This window comes from Pelophylax lessonae (genome assembly GCF_965119305.1).
Source record: "Pelophylax lessonae genome assembly, chromosome: 8".
Taxonomy (NCBI): domain Eukaryota; kingdom Metazoa; phylum Chordata; class Amphibia; order Anura; family Ranidae; genus Pelophylax; species Pelophylax lessonae.
The window spans coordinates 190048811-190072759 of record NC_138775.1 but is presented as its reverse complement, the minus strand read 5'-3'; the positions used below and the strand labels follow the sequence as shown (position 1 = coordinate 190072759).

General features: G+C 39.6%; 1 protein-coding gene across 1 annotated transcript in view; it reads right to left on the bottom strand.

Moving 5' to 3' along the window:
• PLPPR4 (phospholipid phosphatase related 4) overlaps positions 1–23949 on the bottom strand; it is a 184998-nt gene that overhangs the window by 23718 nt on the left and 137331 nt on the right. The window contains exons 4-5 of the mRNA XM_082265866.1: positions 7207–7402; positions 5514–5571 (exon numbers count right to left, since the gene is read on the bottom strand). Of these exons, the coding sequence (XP_082121992.1) occupies positions 5514–5571; positions 7207–7402 (254 nt within the window). The remainder of the gene's footprint in view (positions 1–5513; positions 5572–7206; positions 7403–23949) is intronic.

Genomic DNA, 23949 nt, shown 5'->3' with positions numbered 1-23949 from the left:
GCCACAGCCTGGCCCACCCCTGCTCTCTCCTCATTGGTTCACTGGCTGTGAGGAGAGGGAGTCCTGGGACAGCTGAGGACTCATCGCTGGATCGAGAGGGGGCTCAGGTGAGGATTCTGGGGCTGTTAGGGGAGCTGCACCCAGAATTTTTTTTACATGTATGCACAGAATGCATGAAGGTAAAAAAAAAAACCTTTATCCTTTAAAGCCACTCTAAGGAGAGATTTATATAGATCTTTCTGTACATTAAGGGGAAGGCATTTCCCTCAAAATACCTTGCCTTCTTTTGATTAATATAGATTTGTACTTAAACTCCTTCAGTGTCAGGAACTTTTTGTACTGGGTGCTCCTTAACACTAGCCCTATAGCTTGAAATCTACTCTTTGTCTTCTTTAGAAACTAGTAGAGAGGCAGAAGCCCAAGGCCAGAACAAAGTCCAGTCTACAAGGCGTATTCATTGTCTGATATCCACTTTGAAGGAGGACTGACTCTAGGTTAAACCCCTACGAACCAATATCCCACTTCTACTGGTCAAGCCGTATCGCTCACACACACAACAACTTCCACACTAAAGATATACTGGTAGGTAAATTTGCTTAGATCTAATTTGATCCTAGTATATGTATTATATGTAAGGCAGAGACCTTAGGTTGTAAGACTGATATGAATGTAAAATGCTGTGCAAATTGTTGGCACTATATAAATGCCTGTAATAAACAAGTTCACCTATCTGGGTAGTCAGTTATACAAGGAGCAAGCCTATAAAAAATACTAATTGAGGCTACCATCATCCATGTGAAAACTGAAAAATTGGAAAGGAGACACTTCCCCTTAACAGTCTCTAAAAGAGGGGGGGTTGGACTTTCTCAGTACTTCAGACACAATACACATAAAGTGAAAGTAAGGTGTATTTTATTTATACAAAAAGATAAAAAACAACATATCCATACATTTCAAAAGAAAACATATGAATTTAAAATTCAAGAAGAGGTGTTGGAAATTAGTCAAGCTATACAATAATTCCACTTATACTTAGTACACTCCAATTAGGAGACAAGAGGTTTAGTGGATCCTCACTGGGCACTTACTCCTCTACATGTTTCATGGTTGGATACTGCTTCTTCAGAAGGAACTGTCAAGGCTTACCTTGCCCTCCTGTTAGCAGCCATCTTTGACATGTGCAGACTGCTGCACACCTGACTATATCTATCACCTGATGCGTTGCAGTCCTTGCCCTTGCGTTTGTGCTCCAAGGTGCATCTCTGCTAACAGTCTTCTGTTTTCCGTGTTCCTCTATGTATGACCTGGCTTGGCTGATGACTCTCCCTAGCTCTCGAGCCCACATCGGCAGACAACCCCACATCGGCCGATGACCCAGCATCGGTAGACTACCCACTTCTGGACTTGGCTTCTTGACTTTACTCCGGCTTGTTCCTGATCTCACTTCCTCACTCTTGCTGTGAGTTTATTGTTGTTTGCTTCAATAAACTGATTTTTTTTACCTGCATTCCCATGTGGTCTGGTTTCCCGGCACCCTGACAGTATGCAAGGGCCATGCATCCTGATGATGCAGGTACTCCTACGCTCCCCATGCTGGCTACCAGGCTCAATAAACAAGTACACCTTTTGGGTCAGTTTTGCTCAGGCATTGCAGATGTTGCTTGCACGCACAATGAACCTTGCTCATGGTGCTGCTAGGCCAGTGGTTCCTCCTGTTGCTGCTCTTGCTGCTGCCCCTGTTTACGTCCTGCAATTGCAGCTGGAGTCGCTGTTACCAGAGGGATGGTGCAGCCCCCCTTCCGCAGTGCTATGGGGATGAACCAAGCCAGTGTCGTGGCTTCCTAAACCAAGTGGGCATATATTATGAGATGGTTCCCCAGGTGTTTCCTTCTGATAGGTCCAAGGTGGGCTTCCTAATCACGTTGCTCTCGGACAAGGCCTTGGCCCTGGCAAATCCCTTATGGGAGAATGATAATCTTGTGATACTCGATTACCCAAGTTTTGTTGCGTCCTTTTGTAGGGTATTTGATGTGCCTGCTCGCTATGCCTCTGCTGCAAAGCAGCTACTGTCCATTCAACAGGGTATATGAACCATTGCCGAGTATGTCATTAAATTTCGTACCCTGGCGGCAGAGGTGGGCTGGAATAATGAGGCTCTGGTGGCTGTCTTCTCTCATGGTCTCTCTGAGGCATTGAAGGATGAGATTGCTCTCAAGCATCTCCCTGACAAGCACGAGGCTCTCATTATCTTCCTGATTTTAAATGATACCAGGCTTCAAGGTCCATCACTGCTAGCAGTCTTCTGTTCTCCATGTTCCTCCGTGTATGACCTGGCTTAACTGACGATTCTCTTGGCTCTCGACCCCACATCGCCAGACGACCCCACATCGGCAGACGACCCAGCATCAGCAGACTACCTGCTTCTGCACTTTACCTCGGCTTGGATGACTACCTGCTTCTGGACTTGACCCCAGCTTGTTCCTGATCTCGCTTCCTCACTCTTGCTGTGCATTTATTGTTGTTTGCTTCAATAAACTGTTTTATTTTACCTGCATCCCCATATGGTCTGGTTTCCTGGCACCCTGACAGGAACACATTAGATAGAATCTGAAATATAGTGGCAAAATACAAATGATATACAGAAAACAGAAAAAAACACTGTCCTAGTCATGTCTAGTGGGCTGGTCTTGCATGGTAAGCACCAGCGCCCCCTCCCAATGTACTAATCATTATATGTATACATCTGTATATGGTTTTTGCACATTGTTTTCTGTATATCATTTGTATTTTCCCACTATATTTCAGATACCATTCAATGTATTCCTTCTGAAGAAGCAGTATCCAACTGCGAAACATGTAGAGGAGTATGTGCCCAGTGAGGATCCACTAAACCTCTTGTCTCCTAATTGGAGTGAGCGTACTAAGTATTAGAGGAATTGTTGTATAGCTGGACTAATTTCCAAAACCTCTTCTTGAATTTTAAAATCATGTGTTTTCTTTTGACATGTTTGGATATTTTGCTTTTTATCTCTTTGTATAAATAAAATATGCCTTATTTTTACTCTATGTGTATTGTGTCTGAGGTTCAGAGAAAGTCCAATCCCCCTCCATCTTTTGAAGACTTTTAGGGGGCACTGACTCCTTTCCAATTTTTTTTTGGGTAGTCAGCTAGGGACCCAGCAGTGATTTTCTGGGTCCCTGTATTAATTAAACAAAGCCTGTATTGGCTGTACAGTTTTTTTCTTGCGCTTTTTTCTTTTTTTTTTTTAATGTGGATTACAATAACAGAACCTACAGTTTCAACAATACAGAGAGTTGTAGTTTTGTGTTTCATGCAAAGCTCAAGAGGAGAAACGTACATATAATGGCTCTGATCATCGAACAATAAACTGGTGCATTTAACCAGGGTTAGATGGGAGGTTAGGATGGGTGATTAGGAGGTACAGGTGGGTATTCCTTGGGTATGGAGCACAGGGAGACTGCTTCTAAGCTCTGGGAGGTGAAGTATAATTGGTCAGGGGAAGATAAATATAGAATGTTTTAATATACACAATATTAGGTTCTCAGTTTTAAAAAAAGCTTTCCTGCAGGCATGCGGTAGTTAATGTGTGGGAGTACACAGAATATGACTGCCTTCCCTGAAGCATTAATTGATAGTTAGCAGGTTTGGCTGCCTGCCTCTCCTGCTTGAGCTGTTCTGTCTGTAGGAGGGAAAGAGATGTATTTTGAGCACAGCTAAAAGCTTGTCGTTATGTCAATCAATGTCTGATTTTGTATGGCTTCTGAAGTTAAAATAATGTTTAATATGCAAAATGAGCTCTTTGTCCAGAACCTCCATCAAACAAGTGCAGAATGAACAGACCTCACAACATTACTTATCCTACATGCTTACTTGCTGATGACTTGATGCTGTTGTTGCTAACTGTTGTAAGTGAAGTCTAGCCCTCTATAAATCTGTATACTGACAGTTGCTTAAAGTGACCTTTTCAGTCATCTAAAAAAATTCAAGGGGAAAGTTTCCTGTAAAAGAAAATCTGTTATACTCACCTCAATGGCAGCCCTTAGCACCTACCTTTGCTCTATAACAGTGCTGTAGCCTCAAACAGTATGAAACAGAGAGAATATAGGAGGCAAGGCTGCCAGAGAGGTGAGTTTAATAACTAACTAGCTTGTATATAGTTAAATAGTTAGTCTGGTTGAAAAAAGACACAAGTCCATCTAGTTCGACCAATTAAGGAAAAAAAAGTATACAATATACAAAAAAAAAATCACTTAATAAATTATAGTTTTCCTTAAAGCAACTTTAGATACAATATAGAAAGTGAGCATTGTTATCTTAGGACAGGGAACAGGGTTAACAACAGGATCATCAGGTGTAACCCCCCCCCCCCCCCACCAATTGGTTCGATCCAATACATTACACTTTTATTTTTTATTTGGGTACACTCTAATTTTGCAATGAATATAGATTAGGATATCTTTTTTATGATTAGGGGACAGTTTAGCTATAAAACTTACCAGTCTTAAGAAGCTGTGGCTGCATCCGTTTTCTATTTTTTTTTAGGCTAAGTATACTTTTCGGTACAAGCAGAAATTTTTTTTTTTTTTGGATACAGTAGTGGGGGTTTAGAACCCCTATCAGGTTTTCATTGCTGTCTGTGTTACAATCAGGGATATTTACTCTCACTAACGATTCTGTAATTGGAAGAGAAAGTGATGGGGAAATTCAAACTAATAGTTACCAGGACAAGACTAGAGTGGAAATTTGCTCCAGTGATAACTGTTTAGCTTAGGACTTTGCTCACTTTGGAGATCTTCATTTTCTGTTGTGTTTATAGGGCAGCAAATGAAGCAAAACCTTGTCAGTGTGACACAGATGGGAAAAAAAATAACCTTACAGGTTTTACAATATATTTACAATTCAAACCTTTTATTTTTAAGTTTAAGAGTACAGAAGGGTAAAAATGCCTGTCAATTATTATTATTATTGTTATTATTTTTCTTTCTTTTTTTTTTGCATTCCTTTCTGGAGATTTTTCTTCATTTCCTGCTACATTAGAAGATTTATCCTCATCTGTTGTTCTGATGACAACTGTACAATTTTGGATTTACCATCATGTTCTGCCTTGGTGACAAAGGTCATCAGGACAAATAGTGCAGGTAAATCTTTAACATGAGGGCACAGACAGCAATAAACATTTGGCATTTCTCTCGACATTTGCATAAAAAAGATTACCTGTGTATACACATTAACCATATTCTTAAAAAATAAAATTGATTTGACTTTAGTTATACATTTTGAGTGTGGGGAAAAGGTAATGGCAGAGCTGAGCTAATAATTTGGTAATTTTAAATAAAAAAGATCCTTTTAGATTTTAGCATATAGCAAACAACAATGGACTGGCTTTGAATATATATAGTTTAGCAAGAAAACAAACAAGCCACAAAATGTCACTTTAATAATACAAATTAAAATATGTTTCTGCATATAAATGAGAGAAGACTCTACTCACAGAAATGTAAACAGCTGCGAATGCTGCCAGGGTGGCATGTTGAGAAGGGAAAGATTTTCTGCCAACAAAAGACAAGCACAATTACAGTGTTTATAAAAGTTCCTTTAAAGACATAACCAATTACATATCAGCAAGAAAGCTTTAATTAGTTTACTTTCCTTTCTCAATTTAGTAACAAAGTTCAGGATTTAAACCAAACTAGTACAAAGATTATGTATCCCTGGCCACAAAAGTATGATACCATCACTCTATATGATATATTTGTAAAAGGTTCAATGGTAGACGTGCCTTAATTTTTCAGAACATTCTCCCTTTTGATAATGCATTTTTACTGCTAGGTTGAAAATACATTCCCTGACATTTGGCAAAATCTTTTCTTTAGTGGGGAAAAGTTCTTATTGTAACATTCAGCCTATTTATAAAAGAGTGAATTTTACATTCACAGCATATTTACTGAACGCATTTAAAAATAAGGGGCATATTTATAAAGGATTCTCTGGCAAAATTGCTAATGAATTTCTTTGGAAAAAAATTCACCCTTTTGATATTTACCCAGAATTCCACAGTCACATTTACTCTTTTTATAATTGGGTGAATATGCACCAGGTGAATGAACAAGTTAATGAATGTTGCATTTGCAGTTAGTTGTAAAACCGGTTTTAATCAGGCCTTGCAGTGAATTTGTTTTTATACTGTTTCTGCCCTAGGATGATTCATTATTTTGTGTGTTTTTTTTAAAATTGAAAGTAAGAAAGTGTGCCTACCCAGACAAACCCAACCTGGCACGCCAGGTCTGTTATCCCTATTGCAAGGGGGCAGTGAGCATGTAGTCACCAGCTTTGGTGACATTAGCTTGCATAACCTTTTTCATTTGGGATCTTGAGAGGGGTTCCCAAATAGGGTGTCTCCTCCAAAAGCCAAGATGTTAAAAATTACAGTAAGAAGTAAAAACAGGAAAGAAAAAAAAACTATAAAATACCTAACAAAGTTTGTATCAGGACAGGACATCATATGTGTACAAAGCAAAGATCCTGATGACTCCCACCTCCCTTCCCTACTTGCCTCATAACACAAACTCAAAATGATCTCACCCTGGAGTTTAGGTAACAGAAGGTATGTTATGGGTCTTCTGAAAAGAAAAAAATATATATTTTTTGATATACTGATAGAATATTAGGTGGTTCCTTCCAGTAGTAACACTGTACATGCCATTGCCACGGATGCATGTCACGGTCACAGTGTGGTCATGTACTTTCATTTGCAATCCCACTAACTAGCCTTTTGATATCATGTTACATCATGTTACATGACATTTTCATTTCCTAGGGGAAAATAACAAATAATAAAGGCTATATTAACAACATTAGGTATGCAACCATCTTCTATTATGTGTCCTCTGATATTGTGCTGTTTAGGGATTAAAGGGTTTTAGGGGCTGTAGGGGTTTCTGATTTACAGGACATGTCCAACATTTTATCTGTAATACTTTGGACACTTATGTCTTATAAAAAAAAAAAAGCAGTCTGAAACCAAACAAGTTGCTTGCGTAGGAACAGTTTTATATATGCTTTTTATATAATTGTACATGCTGGTCCTAATAATGAGCAAGGTGCCATCACCATTCGTCAAATACAAGACAGTCATCAGGTTTTCCACATATCAAAATGCCACATCATATATATTCAACCTTTACCTTCCAGCATTAATGACAGCAAGATCTTGCCCCGAGCAAATGTCTTCCAGCACATATGGATTTTCTTTGCAGGACACATTTAGGGATGTGTAGTTGGGTTTACAGACTGTCAAGAAATAAGGGGTCTGATATCCAGTGGAGAGCTGGATTATATCTGTAATGAGAGCTGTAGAGCAAAGTCCGAATACATGGACACCTGGGAAGAAAACCAAAAGTAATTGTTAGTGAGAGGTCAGTACCAAGCTTTCACTGCAAGAAATTTAAAATTGAAGGAAATTGTAAAATCGTTAAACCTAATTAAAGGAACATAGAGACATATGATAATTGTTACTGTATTCAGCCAGTTATAGTCAAATTGGAAATCTAATGTCAACGGGTACTGCAATGAGACACCCCTAGTTGATTGGTTTTTAGCCATGAGGCAATCAATCAGGTTTCATGTCATAGTTGATTGCTATTGTATAACCCTGAAAATAGTACTTGTCAGTGCTACCCCTCCCACTCACATAGGTTTAAACATACAAAATCAGGTATAGCTTTTTATGAAAAGATCTATTTGTGGTTGGTCAAACCTGTGTGTCTGACCTCCACATGACATCTGTAGGATCTATTCATCAATGTGTTCACCTTAGAGTTATACAACATTCACCCAGCATTCACATAGTTTCAACTTAAAACTCAATTGGAAAATGTGTGAATCTTGGACAAAAGTGTGAATCTTGGGTGAAAACCCTAAAAAAAAGTACCCCATAGATGTCATTTGGAGGTCAGACACTCAGACCAAAACCAACAAGAGATCTTTTCATAAAGATGTATGCCTGGGTGTATATGTTTGTAGTAGCATAAATCATTTGATTCTATCCAAGAAGAAGATGTAAAGAGCATTGGTGTTCAGTAACTTGAACAGTCCAATCACAGATCAGCTTGTATCTGTTTTAACAACTTAATGCCATGCTTCTATTGTTAGACCATATGGTTTGTTACACAAAGTTGTTAAAGGAAACTTGTACTGGGGACCAAGGCTGCCATTCCTGACATTTCCTCTCTGTATACAAGTTCCCTGTCTGTCATGCTGGCCCTTTGATTTCAGTACCTCTGAATCCCCAACCCTAAAACAAGTAAGCAGATGAACAGATGAGGAGCTCAATTATGGCAGCTTTTTTATTTTTCTCTCTACCTGTTTCTATTGAATACAGTTCAATTTTGCATTTCTGTTATAGACTGCATGTGCTGTAAAACCACTAACTTGGGATAGAGAAAGAAAGGGTTACACCAGTGCTTCTCATCCTTTTTTCAGTCAAAGCCTCTTTAAAAATGATGTGCAATCCCGAGGCACCCCATTCTAAAATTTAAAAACTATTCTAACATTCTTACATAATGCAGCAACATCCACACACATAGGACACCCAATGTTAGAGGGGATTTATTCTTCCAAAGCAAATACACTTTTGCAAACTTGTACTGTCATTAGGACACCGACAGCTAGAAAGAAGTAATGGCTCACAATGGAAACCTGTGGCTTTGTGTAATTAAAAGGCAGGCTTCATCCACACGCCAGCTTGTATAAAATTTTTGGGCAATTTTTTTACATTTTGTCAAGGCAGCCCGGAGGAAACCTCAAGGCACCCCAGGAGGCCTGGTTGAAAAGACTGGGTTAGACACACAGGAACCAGGAATACATGTCCCTGACAAGAAAGAATACAGTAAATCAATTTAAATCTAGCAGATACTCAGTCTATTCCCAACGCTTTCCATAGCTACAAGAAAAGCCTCCAGTGGAGTCCCACATAATACAGCAGGTTGAATAATGTATGTTATCTGCATGAATAATGAACCAGTCAATAGTTAATTCTGAAGATTTGTTGCTCTTTTGCTAAAGTAATCTTTTAGCAGAAAATCCTAAAGTATTCCGCTTTTATGGACAGAACATTACCATATGCATACTTTAATTCAGCAAGTGCAACAAGGTCATGTAAAATGCCTTAAGCATAGCAACCAACCAAAATACAGTTAGACCATTTAGAAAATTATTTCTGACTGGTTATTTGTTATGAATAGGCTTGCTTTTATGTCAGTATGAATATTTTATCATCAGTAATACATCAAAAAGCTCTTTATAGACAAATACAGAGAGCAGTAGGTAATAATACTACTTACATTCTTATTAGCTAATTTTCCTGCTTTGAATTTCAAATTATCAATATTCCAGGGTTTTTATTATTTTAAATTAGGTAATAGGAAGCTGTCTAGTTCTCAGATGAACCCAATCTTCCAGGGTCACATGAATGTTTACCTCATCTCAAAGCTGCAGTTTTTTTCTACTCATGAAGTTTGCATACAGAGCAATTAGTTGCAAGGACACATTTACTACATTGGACAATGGATTACAATTATCCTTAAACACCACCTGTTTAAAATGAAATTGGCTCAGACAATATCAAAAGTGTTTATGGGAAATCACATAGCATCATCTATTTGCATGACATTAACAAACTAACCAGTTTTATGACTAACGAAAATACATTTATTTATGATTCATTGTTTATCCAGCTGACTAAGGCTGATTATATATTATTTAATTTCCTTGTACAATTTTCTTTAGATTTACCAAACCCATATAATATGGAATCAAACCTAAACACTTTCGGTTTGTATGCAATCAGGCAGGTCCTTGCACTTCATAGCTGAAGGTAAATCTAAAGGAAATTAAACAAGAAAATTCTATAACATACGGCCAGCTTAAGAGACAACACTTTCTCTAGGTTCATCTTAATGACAGAGACTCCTATTGTTCCTTCTTGAGAAATAGTAACAACTAAAGGTAACCTTAAAAACCATTAACCAAAAGTTAGCATTCTGGAATCCTTCTATAAAGTGGCTTGAAGTCAAAGGAAAATGAAGGTGTATTTCAATATTTTAAAAGATAAAATAGTTGATACTTTTGGAAGGAACTATAAAAGGTTACATCACATTTTCACTTTATGTATATATAAAGGACTCAAGCATGATTGGGATAGTTTTAGCATGTCTATGTTTTATTTGTAATCCTTATCAAAAGAAATATATGTTTTTATAATCTGCACATTTTCAGAAGTAAGGTGAAAATGGTGCAAATTATATTTAAACATTTTAAAAAGTATAAATAATATTTTAGCATAGATCACCTGATAAAATTACATTTCTTTAGCCAGTGTTTCATTATTAAAATGCTAATATACAAATAGTAAATCACAAATAAAGCCACAAACACTCCAGAGGAATATAACTATATACCCTCTAAGCAAATTGACACATTTTAATTAATCTAAAGATAAAACTATTTTCCCTCTATAGATTGAGTCAAATAAATCCAGTTTTATTCCCAGAAAAATTAATATAGGGATTTCTGGTCGTAGAATGCAATCTGGTAGACAAATTAATCTGGCTGCCTGTTCAAATAATTAGTTAATCTGTAACATCACGCTCCAGTCAGAGGTGAGTAAATATTCCAAACTACACCCTGTGTGCTGGTCCCTAGATGAAGGGGTTTTGGGGAATAAAAGGGGGATCTTGATCCATCCATCTGGATCCAGCTACCATGATCTATACATCTTGATCCTTCCCATAATCACAATATATTATCATGACCATTATCCTCCCTGTAAAGCTTAATATTCATCTTGTTTATGATCGCCATCTTGATCGATCTTGTTCCCCAGGTCAGAGCTAAGAAGGTTTTCTGGGGTGTGGCTCCAAACCTAGCAAAGGTCACGTTGCTGACAAAGTATAATTCCATATTTCCCTGGGTGTGGATCGAAACCCACCATAGGTCACGTGACTAGTAAAGTATAATTCCATATTTCAAGGGGTGTGGCTCCAAACCCAGCATAGGTCACGTGACTGGTAAAGTATAATTCCATATTTCAAGGGGGTGTGGCTCCAAACCCTGCATAGGTCACAAGACTGGTAAAGTATAATTCCATAATTACTTTGAAAATTCCATCTTACTTCTGAGGTTAACCAACTGTGTTATTTTTCTTGTTTGATGTGATATTCCACTCACAGTATCATAACCCCTAGGGATTAAATAATTAAAAAGAATAGGTAAATAGACTTGGCCCCTTTATTCTACTGCAGAGGAAGCAGAGAGGGTGGTCTGATAAATGCAGGCATGGTTGTCTGCTAGGTTAGTAAGATTAGTGATGTTCAGTTATGATACCTGTGAGTATAAAGTAAATTGTTCAACTCCCTCTAATTACCAGGCATATTTATATATTTTCATGGTATATGTTGAGTTATGTAGTTGTGGAATACAAATGTATGTGTTTGCATCATAATATTAATCCTACTGCCTATACGTGATTGTTAGTAACCTACTTGTAAAATAAATCTTAATTTATTTTTTTCTGTCCGTTGTTCATACTTTCACACAATTTTATTGTGCTTTAGAATATTTACATAGAGCACACATTCAGGGACCATTTAATTGGTTAGTTTAATTATATTAAATAATTATATTGAAATATTTATAATTATATTAAAATATTTATAATTATATTAAAATATTTATTTCATATTGGAGGCACCACCATGTATTGTATCAAGCAATCAAGCAATCAATATCAAAAATAATTGTTCAAAATCTCCCGACAATCTATAGAGTAAATTAAAAATACATATTAAATACATATTAAATAAATACATATTACATGTGCCAAAATGCTGTTGCGCTAAGGTAAAAGTAAAAGTAAAAGCGAAGTGAACAGCCTATTTGTCATTAGAAAAATAATTTCTTTAGCACAGATAGGGCTCCTGACTCTAAAAAGGATGGCCCCTGTCTAGGAACAATGTCAGAAAAACATGCTAAAATGATCTATTTACTAACTAAAGTTGAACACCAGAAGAAAAAACTCTTTCTACTAGTTTTGGGGAATGCTGAAGAGTTCAAACCTGAGTTGTTTTTTTTTTGCCTGTGTCCCTATTGGGGAGTCTTACCATCATTTTCTATCCTAGAAACACAGCAGAAAGTAGGATATCCATGAAGGGAAATAAATCCTCCTTTTGACAGGTGTCCCACTGACACATGTTAAGATTTCTCCTTATCTCCTGCTCCAGTGGCAACTAGTACCAGCTAAAAATTGAAGACATAACCTTACTTTCTGTCATGGTGACAAAGGAGAGTAAATATCCTAAATAATGGCACAGGCTAAATAAAAAAATATTACAGCGATTATGACCCTTCCGCAACAAGTTAAAACAAAAAAAAAATGTTAAACAGAGAAAATCCTCAGGTCTTTTTCGTGAGGAGCTGTATAAAGTAGCATAAATATGAGTAAGGATTACTGTTTGTTCATCTCATTAGCGTGATAGGAAAGAAAAACACTCTCAAAAATTCAAAGTAAAAAATAACTATATTGAGCGCACCAATCAATGTAGCAGCTGACAAGCAAGGTGACTGTACAAATCCTTGTGAATGAATAAAAATAATATAAGTGCAACACCTAACAAAAGTGATAAAGTATATATCAAAACAATACGTTGATAAAAAGTCCAACTAATAATTAGGTGTATTGGGGTGTGTCCAAAATGGCGCTGGTAGCAGACGTGTTTTAACCACTTTACCACCGGAGGATTTTTGCTGTCTTCCGCCCAGGCCACTTTTTGCGATTCGGCGCTGTGCGACTTTAACTGACAATTGCGCGGTCATGCGACGCCGTACCCAAACAAAATTTACGTCCTTTTTTTCCCACAAACAGAGCTTTCTTTTGGTGGTATTTTATCACCTGTGCGATTTTTACTTTTTGCGCTATAAACAAAAGAAGAGCGTAAATTTTGAAAAAATAACAATATTTTTCACATTTTTTTATACGAAATTCCCCCCCAAAAAAATGTAAAAATCAAATTTTTTAAAAAATTTTGGCCAATTTGTTTTCTGCTACCTATGTTTAGTAAAAAAAATCGCAATAAGCGTATTTTGATTGGTTTGCGCAAAAGTTATTGCGTTTACTAACTAAGGGAAAGATTTCTGTCATTTTTGGTGTTTTTTTTTTAACGCGTAATGGCGGTGATCTGCGATTTTTTTGCGGGACTGCGACATTGCGGTGGACAGATCGGACCCTTGACTGACATTTTTGACACTTTTGGGGGTACCAGTGACATTTCTACAGTAATCAGTGCTATATATATGCACTGTTACTGTAAAAATGACACTGGCAGGGAAGGGGTTAATTTTATTGGAGAGGGAGGGGTTAATGTATGCCTGGTGCTTACTGACGTGTGGGGGGGGAGGTGACTGAGTGACAGAAGGACAGATCGGATGTCCAGCTATGCTGAACACTCCGATCTGTCAGTCCCTGTCACTATGGAGATCCGCCCGCTGTGTTTACACACAGCGGGCGGATCTCCAGACTCGATCCCCGACGATCGGGGCATAGCAGCGGCAATCGCCGCTGCTCCTCCGCTGGCCCGACTCCCGCTGTGAATGAACACAGCGGGAGCGAGCCTCCGGCGGCGCGCGAGCGCCGCCCACAAGGGGCGGAGTCCAGCGACGTAGGTCTACGTCGCTGGACGGGATCGCGGCACTTTGCCGCAGTAGCCTCCATGTGAGCGGAGGTAAAGTGGTTAATGTAGCTCCCGATTCCGGCTCCAATCCTGCTTTCTATCCTGTTGTTGGAATCACGCTGATCAGCTCTTTGACCCCCTGCTCCATCAATGACTCTCTGGGTGATGACCAGAGGCAGGAGTGCTGGCCCAATATGCCGCAACACGGACCCTGTGATTAGCGAGGCTGCGCCAAAGATATGGAGACACAGAGAGAGACCCCCTGCTGCTGCCCCTGACATTGCTGCTAACTTTGACATGTTAAGGCCTCATGTATACTGCAGCTGCTAAGTGGACGTTTAGGAGCAGTTGGGCATTTTTTTAGCAGCCCCTGAACTCTCCTCAATGGTATCTTATATGTACTGTATATATACACTCAGTTGTTCATAGTAAGTTAGAGCCAGTTGAGGTTACTGGCATTTTTTTGAAAGCAGAAAAACCGCATTTAGGGCTGTAGTTTACTGACATTTCAAACGCCAAATGCTTGTAAAGGCGTGTAAATGCGGTAACTCGCGTTTATGCACGTTTACGTTTATAAGCATTTTTAAAGGGGAAAACATTTCTGATAATTTCTGAACATATAAAAATGTTGAAAAACACAAATTTTACCACATGCTGTTGCCTGCATTATAGGATGAGCCCAGAAGCGATGAACTCTGGTTCTCTCATGCAGTTTTCTATGTCTTCGGAGCCTCAGCAACAGCTACATCAGGAGCATTTTCTCACACATGCTTATGATGGGATCCATAGTGAAAACACAAAAAATAAGACAGCTATCTACAAAGCACACTGCTCTCTGCTGCTGCTGCTCTCTTCTTTCACAGAATGGCTGAAATAGGTAATAATTGACTTGTTTTTCATGCATTTCGGGCAATTGGTAAGGGTTTCCTGAGGTTATCTTTAAAAACCCTTCTAACCTCAAATGTTTATAACTCCTGCTAAACTCGTATAAACTCAGTATGTAAAAGCTGTGAAACTGACTTTTTAAACATCGGTTTCCAGCTGTCAGGTTCCAGTGTTCAGAAGAGGTTTTCAACTGCCTTGTGCACATGATCTCTATTGCAGGCTATCTCGGCCTGCCAGACAGCCCTCACATCCAAAATTGACCATGTCTAGGCGGATATAGGGCTCGTACTCTGGGACCTGGACCTGGGTTACGGAGGCGGAGTGGCAGGTGTCGGATGTGGAGGACGTGCAACGAGAGCATCATGCTGATCTCCAGGCACTAAAGATCAAAGTCAAGCACCTGGAAACCAGGGCAGAGGACGCGGAGAACCACAACAATCTGTGGGTCATAGCCCTACCTGAGGGGGCAGAGGGCTCAGATTCTGTTGTTTTTGCTGAACGCCTGCTAAAAACTCTGCTAGCCCGGGCTCAATTTTCACCGTTTTTCTCTATTAAAAGGGCCCACTGCATGCCTGTGATCAGAGGCCCCCAGGGCCTTCAGCCAAAAATATAATTTTTAAGTTTATTGGATAGCATAGGAAAGGGTTAACACCCATGTAATATTTGTTTTGCTGTCCGTGCCGCTATTCGGAAAATGTCACCTCACTTACTCTCCCTGTGACAACTGGAATTTGAAAATTTTGGGTTGTTGTGGAAACAAAGATTGGTGATGAAGCTTCAGTGAAGACACCTTTTTTCCCATGATAACCCATGATTACATGATACTGGACTGAATTTCCCTTCCTAAGGGTAGATTTCTTCTCACTTCCTGTTGTCTCCCTCTGTAGGAGTCGTTTGTAAGTCGGATGTTTGTAACTCGGGACAGCATTTACTTAGTTTTAATTCCAATCTTCGGGGTCCTAAATACAGTATACACAACAGGGTATGACCAGGCCATATTTCCATTCTATACACATAATATTCTACATACAATGAACAAAATAACCATGCATAACAGGAAAAAGTCCTTTACGATAATAGCCAACAATAGACAAATAAAAATAGACCTTCACGTAAAGGAAACAGATGTATATGCAACAGGAAAACCAATTCAGGAAACAAACTCTCAGAATAGCAAAGTGTCGTGCAAAATATTATTATTATCAGAATTCAGATAACAATAGGACGAAACTTCCTACATTCCTTTACAAAAACTGTCTATGCAAACTAAAAATACATGTCAGTATAACTTTAACTTAAAGCATAACTCGACCATGTGCAATTCTTTACCTCTCCGAAGGATGCTGCCACCTGGGTGGAATCATTTCGCAGATAAGTTGCCTGCTTTAGCTACATTTGCAGCCCATCTGCGATGCTAAGCTGTTTTGTCTGCTACCTTGCCCATCTGGCCCCTGGTGGTGGCAGCTCTGGTTGCTGGCCGCTTCCTTGCACAAGGCGCTTTGAAGTGGATGCCAGGCTATCATTTTCTTCCTGACTTGAGTTCTTTACGGCTCTGACTTTTGTTATGGTTAAAGTTTAACTTTTTTATAACTAAATAATGTACCCCCGGATACCTGGATGACCTGCACCAGGTGTCCTAGCCAGAATACCTACTCAGATTATTGACTTTCATTCCAGAGGAGTTATCAAGTGCCTCTTGTACACCAGCCTTCACACTCAGCCGGAAGAGCCTGCGAAAAGTTTGGGGATCGAGACTCTCCTCAGTTCTGAGGGGATAGGTGGGGTGGGAGGGGGGGTGTTATGGTTTACTTGGTTAAGCTTGCCAGCCTTGACTTGTTCTTCAAATATTCCACAGCTTTCTATTTCTATATTGTATGCTATTGGCTGCAGTAATGTCCTGCTCATCTATACCCTTCACCCAGGTTCAGCTTTATCACACTTTGCTATGTATGGTGTCTGTCCCTGTGTACAGGTTGTCTGTCCCTATTATTGTCCTCCCTTAATATTCTTTCCTGGAACACAAGGGGGTTAAATTTGCCTGATAAAAGACCCTTAGTGTTTCAATTTGTTAAAGCGTACAGCCCCCATATTTGTGTGCTCCAGGAAACCCACCTGGTAGGTAGCAGAACCTTTAGTCTAAAGAAACCGTAGATTGGACATCATTATCACTACTCTAATTTTGCAAGAGGGGTGAGTGTGTTGATCCACAGATTTCTTCCTTTCAAGCTGTTGGGCCTCATTTTGTACCTGGATGGACGATAAATATTAATTCATGCACAAGTTGAATGTCTGATGTTGGTGATTGCGGGTCTATACCTACCGCCACCGGCTTCCCTTATAATATTACCCAGAAGTAGTCAAGTTTACCATGAACAATATTGTCATTCTAGGTAATTTTAATATGGTCCCTGATCTGGATATGGACAGACTGGCTGCTGATGGTTTCCCTCACTCGGATTTAGCCACTTGGACTGAGACATATGAGATGACTGATGTTTGGACCTGGAAGTATCCTGATTCTTGTGTCTACATTTGTCACTCTGCCTCCTACAAAATGTTCTCCCGTATTGACTTGGCTTGTGATGGGGGGTCTGTCCTGCCTAAGGTCTGGGCAATTTGGATTTTGCCAAGGGGAATCTCCAATCATGCCCCGCTGCTTCTTAGCCTGGACTTGTCTGCTTCCCACCTCGGAAAAATTCTGGAGGCTCTTGAGATTTTGGATTTCTAAAGGTTGCAGTAGAATCCCAGTTTAAAACTCAGTTGCTCGCTTATGGGGGTGTCAACCCTGATTTGGCTCATGATGCTACTGTGTGGGATGCCTTTAAGGCATTTTCCCATGCCAATACCAGACTATTATTGCCGGAGTCCACAGGGAGAGAGGGTAATCCGTTGTTGATACAGTTTACCCGAAAGTGTAGTTCTTAGCATGCTCTCCCTCTGACACCGGTCGGGCGGGTGCCTTTGGTAAAGATGGTGTACTTACCCAAGTTTTTATGTTTTTTCTGAAATTCCCCACTCCTTATTCCTAAGTCATTCTTTAGAAGACTAGATAGTATGATGGTGTCTTTTGTCTGGGCTAGGCTTAATCCTCGAGTAGCAAAAAAGACCCTATACCTACCTCTCTCCAGTGGTGGTTTGGCAATTACGAACTTCCAATTATACCTGCTGGTCACCGTCGGGTGGTGGTTCTTCCAGCCTAGACAGAATCCAATGGTGACCTTAGTGGCAGCTATTCTGGACTCCTTGGCGGCCTTAAGCAGTTTGGCCTTTCAAGGCATTAAACTCAGCCTTCTGTGACAGGCCTTATTAAATGTGGAGGTACAGGTATGGAATTAAGCCCCGGCCATATGCAAGAAACCATCCTATATTTCCCTGCATATGCCCCTATGGGGAACCCGTCGCTCCCACATTTATATGCAATTTCTGACCCCTATCAAAAGGGCCAGGAGGGGAATAACCACTCTAAAACATATTGTGACAGATGGCAGTATCCTCCCTTCACAGACCTGTGAAAAATGTACTCACTACCTGTTCATTGGAGTTCCGTTATTGGCAATTGTGACACACAATGATGGCTCAATTCCCTGACCCAATTGTCCTTGTTTAAGATTCCATAGAATGCCATCTGTCCACAAAGGAGATGGGAAAACCCTTATCTTCTCTTTACTTCCGACTATTCGTAGTATATGATGCTGGACAGACCCGAACATTTGGCAAATGGAGAGGAGACATTCCTACTCTTAGTGAAGAGGAAAAGTAAATGTAATTCAAATTTCTTCATCGGGTGTACTACATGCTTTAAAGACTGGCCCCTATTTACCCTCAAAGGGACCCTAAGTGCCCCAGATGTACCACAGAAATTGGTTCGTTCTGGCATATGGTATGGTCTTGTCTTAAGCTCCACCCATATTGGGAGTCAGTGGTTTACACTCTGAGTGATATTTGTGACACTGTTGTTCCCTTGGACCCTCTCGTTCTTTTACTCAGCAATATGGAGGATATTGTGGGAGATAGGTACACTAAGTTGTGTTTTACTTTTCTGTTCTATGCGAGAAGAGAAATTCTGTTAAAGTGGAAATCTGCTGACCCTCCTACTCTTGATGTAAAACAGTTAGCTCTGTGCTACTGTTGTACAAAATAACATATGAAAGTAGAAACTTTCCCAAGAAGTATGGTAAGATTTTGTCCAGTTGGGTTGATGCAGAGGGTCAGGCCCTTTAGTGAACGATTAATAATTTGTTAAAGCTTATTTGGGGTAATGTTTCCTCCCCCTCTCTATTTTCTATCACCCTACCATTCGTGGTACATTCCCTGCCTACCTCCTGACCCCTCCCCTCTTCCTACCCTTTTCGTACCCTATATTCCTCAAATCAACATTTTATAATAGAGAAAACTCCCACTATTTCCAAAGATTCTATTTAGACTTCATGATTTAGCTAGTGTTTTGTATGATGATGGATATTGCTGTACTGTATGAAATCTAAGACTAATGTGCGCATTGGAATTTTTTCTCACATTATGTTCTGCTGTGCAATATCTTTTTTTTAAACAGGCAAAAAATTTGGGGGAGCATACCCATGTATTTCTAAAGCTGCTGCAGCTATGAACCAAAAGACATGTATATTAAAAAAGAATAGCGCGCAAATGCAAAAGAAATTACTACCAAATCTTAAGACAATCCATAAATAAAAATGGGGGTTTTATATTTATGGATTTTTATTTATGGATTGTCTTCAGATTTGGTAGTAATTTCTTTTCCATTTGCGCGCTATTCTTTTTTAATATACATGTCTTTTGGTTCATAGCTGCAACAGCTTTAGAAATACATGGGTATGCTCCCCCAAATTTTTTGCCTGTTTATTATGTATTCGGTCTGACCAGACCACCGAGGTTGAGCAACCCTCCCCACCCCCCACACACACCTGTACTCAATCAGTGTCCACCATCAAGTGGATATAGGAGGAGTCCCCTGTAGTGCATTTGCACATCTTTCCCAGCAAGGAGTATTATCTCCAAGGGTTAGAAAGGCTGGATTCGTCTCTTTTTCATGGATAGTGTAGGACCCACTGATAATGGGGTACTTTGACGCAGTAGTGGGCTTGAGCACGATATGGCCATATGGTGGGACCAAACCCCCATTTTTATTTATGGATTGTCTTCAGATTTGGTAGTAATTTCTTTTGCATTTGCGCGCTATTCTTTTTTAATATAAATATCTTTTTTTTGATGATTGTATCTGCAAAAATGTTGTTCTCTTAATAAAAAGGTGAATTATATGCAACTGTGAAAAAAGGGTCCACAACGTGTAAAAAGTCTACCCAATATGTAAACTTTAGGTGTACAATGCGCTCACCAGAGACAATAACATTTTAAGCAGAAAGTGATATCCAATGAATTTTGCCACAAACTGTGAGGAATTCCAGTACAAGTGAACCTCCACCTAAGTATGCACTCACCAGAAATGAGACAAAGCTCCAATAAGTAATCCTTAGTCGGTACCCTTCATCTTTTCATGTTGGAAGCGTGGATTCCTTTTTCCAGGAAACAGTGAACCGAGTGCAAAAAGCTCACAAACCTCATTTTGAAATTTCAAGAGCATTTTCTTTACCAATGCCCCGTGTTAGCTCCAGCTACTATTACTGTCTTACCAACTATATTTGCTTTTCTTTGACAAGGTCCACCACCAACATAACCCTTTAGAAGGACTGATCCTCCTTAAATAAACATGTATAGGAGGATCAGTCCTTCTAAAGGATTATGTTGGTGGTGGACCTCGGTGAGCTATTTGCACTTAGTTCGTTGTTTACCACTTTTTGCTTGATATTTAAAGGCTCTGGTGAGTGCATAGTGCACCTAAAGTTTATATATTGTATGGACTTTTTACACATTGTGGACACTTTTTTCACAGTTGCATATAATTCACTTTATTATTAGTTGAACTTTTTATCAAGTTATTGCTTTTGATATACACTTTATCACTTTTGTTAAGTGCTGCACTTGTTTTATTTTTACTCTCAAAAATATTACATACAGCAATTGATGCTGCTTTGAGATGCAATTTCATTAACAAATGTCTTCCATATTATTTAGGAGTGTATCACCCTCCACCAGTGTTTCTAGGACAGGGGTAGAACAATCTCTATTATAATTACCCCAGACATATTGACCTTATGTCTGAAGGTGCCAGGATGTCTAACCTAGACTTTCACTATATAGGTAGCTCTACACTAATATTTAAATGAATATTTTTTTTCAACCATTGGTTGCTATAGTGGAGCTTAACACCTTGGCACAATAGCATTATTACCTAACAGATCATAAATGTGCCACAGTACTGTTCTAGCCCTGATTCTTTTCAACTAAGCCAGTCATTTCAACAAGGGTTCTGTGAAACCCTACGGTTCTTCAAGAGGTTGCTGTGGATGATTGACCTACCATTTGATGGTGCATTGTTACGGGTCAAATAATTTGGCAGCACCATCTGCATGACACCAATGAACTTTTTAGCCATCTGGAAGAGTGTAATTTTGAACGCCATGGTAAGGGGACATTCTTCCCACTGACTACATTTGTAAGGGGCATTCTTCTCAGTGACCAATAATGATTTGGTTTTAACAAGGGTTCTCAGAAACTTGAAAATTATTTCAAGGGTCTTTCTGGAGTAAAAATGGATGAGAAAGGCTGCACTAAACACCACTGCCATGCTGTTGGTGTATGGTGGCATGGCTGACTGTTTCAAGCATGCAAGGGGAATGTAAAACCTTTCATTTTTATAGGTAGGACAGTTCATACACAGACTGTAATTAAAAAAAGCAATAAGGTATATAGGTAAGTATATACAGTATATCAGTGTATATAAAAATAGGGTTTACATTTTTTGGGAATAATTTAAAATTTGCTCTTGAGTTTGCTGTAAAAAGCAGGAGTTATCCTTGATTTTGTCGAGTGTCCCTATGGTTATACACACCATGGGCTGACATAACACAAAATGTATTTTATTACCATCTCCTTGACTCTGTGATGATGTACATATTTGGAGTCTCCTAACACAGTGGTCCTCAACCCTGGTCCTCAGGGCCCACTAACAGGCCAGGTTTGCAAGATAACTGAAATACATCCCAGGTGATATAATTTGCTGCTCAGCGATTGCAGTATTCTAGTCTGCATCTCCCCAAGGTAATACTTAAAATCTGGCCTATTAGTGGGCCCTGAGGACGGGAGTTGAGGACCACTGTCCTAACAGACATAAACGAACAGTCTACATATATTATCTCTTTTAATATATGTTTATCAATCAAATAATAGATCATCTTAAAAATATTGTTGCAATTATGTCAGATTTTCAAACTTCTATTCAGTATAACAAACCCCGTGGACCACCACAAGGAAAAAACGAGGTCCTCACTTATGTCATGACCCATATACTGCACGATTGCTCTCTACGGGGGAACAATATAATTGAGAAACTGCTGTGTAACCATAAGCAATGTGGCATTAGCTGCATATGCTGAAGTGACAGTCTAGATTACTTCACCTTAAAGTTTTTTCAATGTTTAACCACTTGCTGACCGCCAGCAGTACATATACTGAGGCAAGTCGGCTCTGTCCCACAAAATTATGTAACTGTACGTAATTTCGCGGGACTTCTAGTGGGGTGCGGGCACTACAAGGGGAGCCAATTAGCAGGTTCGGTGGCCGCAATTGCCGCTGGGCACCCGCGATCTCTCCCCATGGAGACAGAATGGCTCTCTGCCGTTGTAAACATGGCAGACCGCTGTTCTGTCAGTGATGAACACCGGGATCCTGTGTTCCTCCTATTTAGGATTACAGGTCTCTGTGTTCATTCAGCAAGCCCATCCCCCACACAGTTAGAAAGCACACCCTAGGGGCACATTTAACCCGCTGATCTCTGCCATTAAAAAGGACATAAATCTTTCCCCTAGTTTGCAGACACAATAACTTTTGCGCAAACCAAATCAATATGCGCTTATCTGAATTTTTTTTTTAACAAAAATATATCAGAATACATATTGTCCTAAAATGATAAAAAAATGATTTTTAAATTATTTTTAATGGGAATGTTTTATAGCAGAAAGTAAAAAATATAGTTTTTTTTCCAGAATTGTCGCTCTTTTTTTGTTTATAGCACAAAAAAAAATTGCACACGTGATCAAATACCACTAAAAGAAATACCGTATTTATCAGCGTATAACATGCACCTTAATTTTAAGAAGGAAGTTTCAGGAAAGAAACATTTTAATCAAATAAAAATAATAGTACACAGCCCCTTTACATTACACAGTTCCCCCATGCACAGTAGAACACAGAATCTGGAGGTGGTCATACATTCCACTGTCTCCATCCTATTACCTCTACACCCCAGTACTTCCCAGCTGAGCCCCTACATGTATTGTTGTTGTGGGACTTGGGAGGGATTTGAGGTGTGTTGGAGATTGTACAGTAACTTTTTCTCCAGCCCCATTTACACTGCACAGCCCCAATGCATTACCAGGAGACCCCCAGTCTCCTGGGACAGTTCTGCAAGCGTACTCTAAAGTAAAAGAAAAAAATAACTACCAGCCCCTTTTCATAAATGCTTCCTACATTGTCAGTGTAATAGTAAACTCTACTTTGTTAGCGCCGTTCTTTCAAATCCGATCATGTGACCGCTCTCCTCTGATGTTGAATGGCCGATCATGTGACCGCTCTCCTCTGATGTTGAATGGCCGATCATGTGACCGCTCTCCTCTGACGTTGAATGATCACTCAGAGGAGGAGGAACGGGAGGAGCCGGAGGAGCGGGAGGAGCGGGAGGAGGAGTGCGGCCAGAAAGAAGGAAACAAGCAAGGTATTTAGAGGCAGTGTTTTGACATGAGCGATCTAATGTAGGAAGGATTTAAAAGAAGGGGCTGGTGCTGATTTTTTCCTAACTGCAGAGTGCGCTTGCAGGGCTGTCCCGGGGGCCAGGAGAGGTGGGGCGGCAAGCCTGACACCACTCCTCCGGACCGCGATCCCCGCCCGCCCCACATTGCTAAAAAAAAAAAATATCGGCATATAACACGCACCCATTGTTTACACTATTTTTTCAGGGGAAAAAAGTGCGTATTATACGCGATAAATACGGTATTTGTGGGAAAAAAATGGACATCAATTTTATTTGGGTACAGCGTTGCACGACCGAGCAATTGTCAGTTAAAATAACGCAGTGCTGTATCGCAAAACATGGCCTGGTCTTTAATTGGGAAAATCTTCCAGTCCAGAAGTGGTTAAATAAAAATGGGAATCAGAACTAGTTCACTAAACTGGTGATCTTTTAAA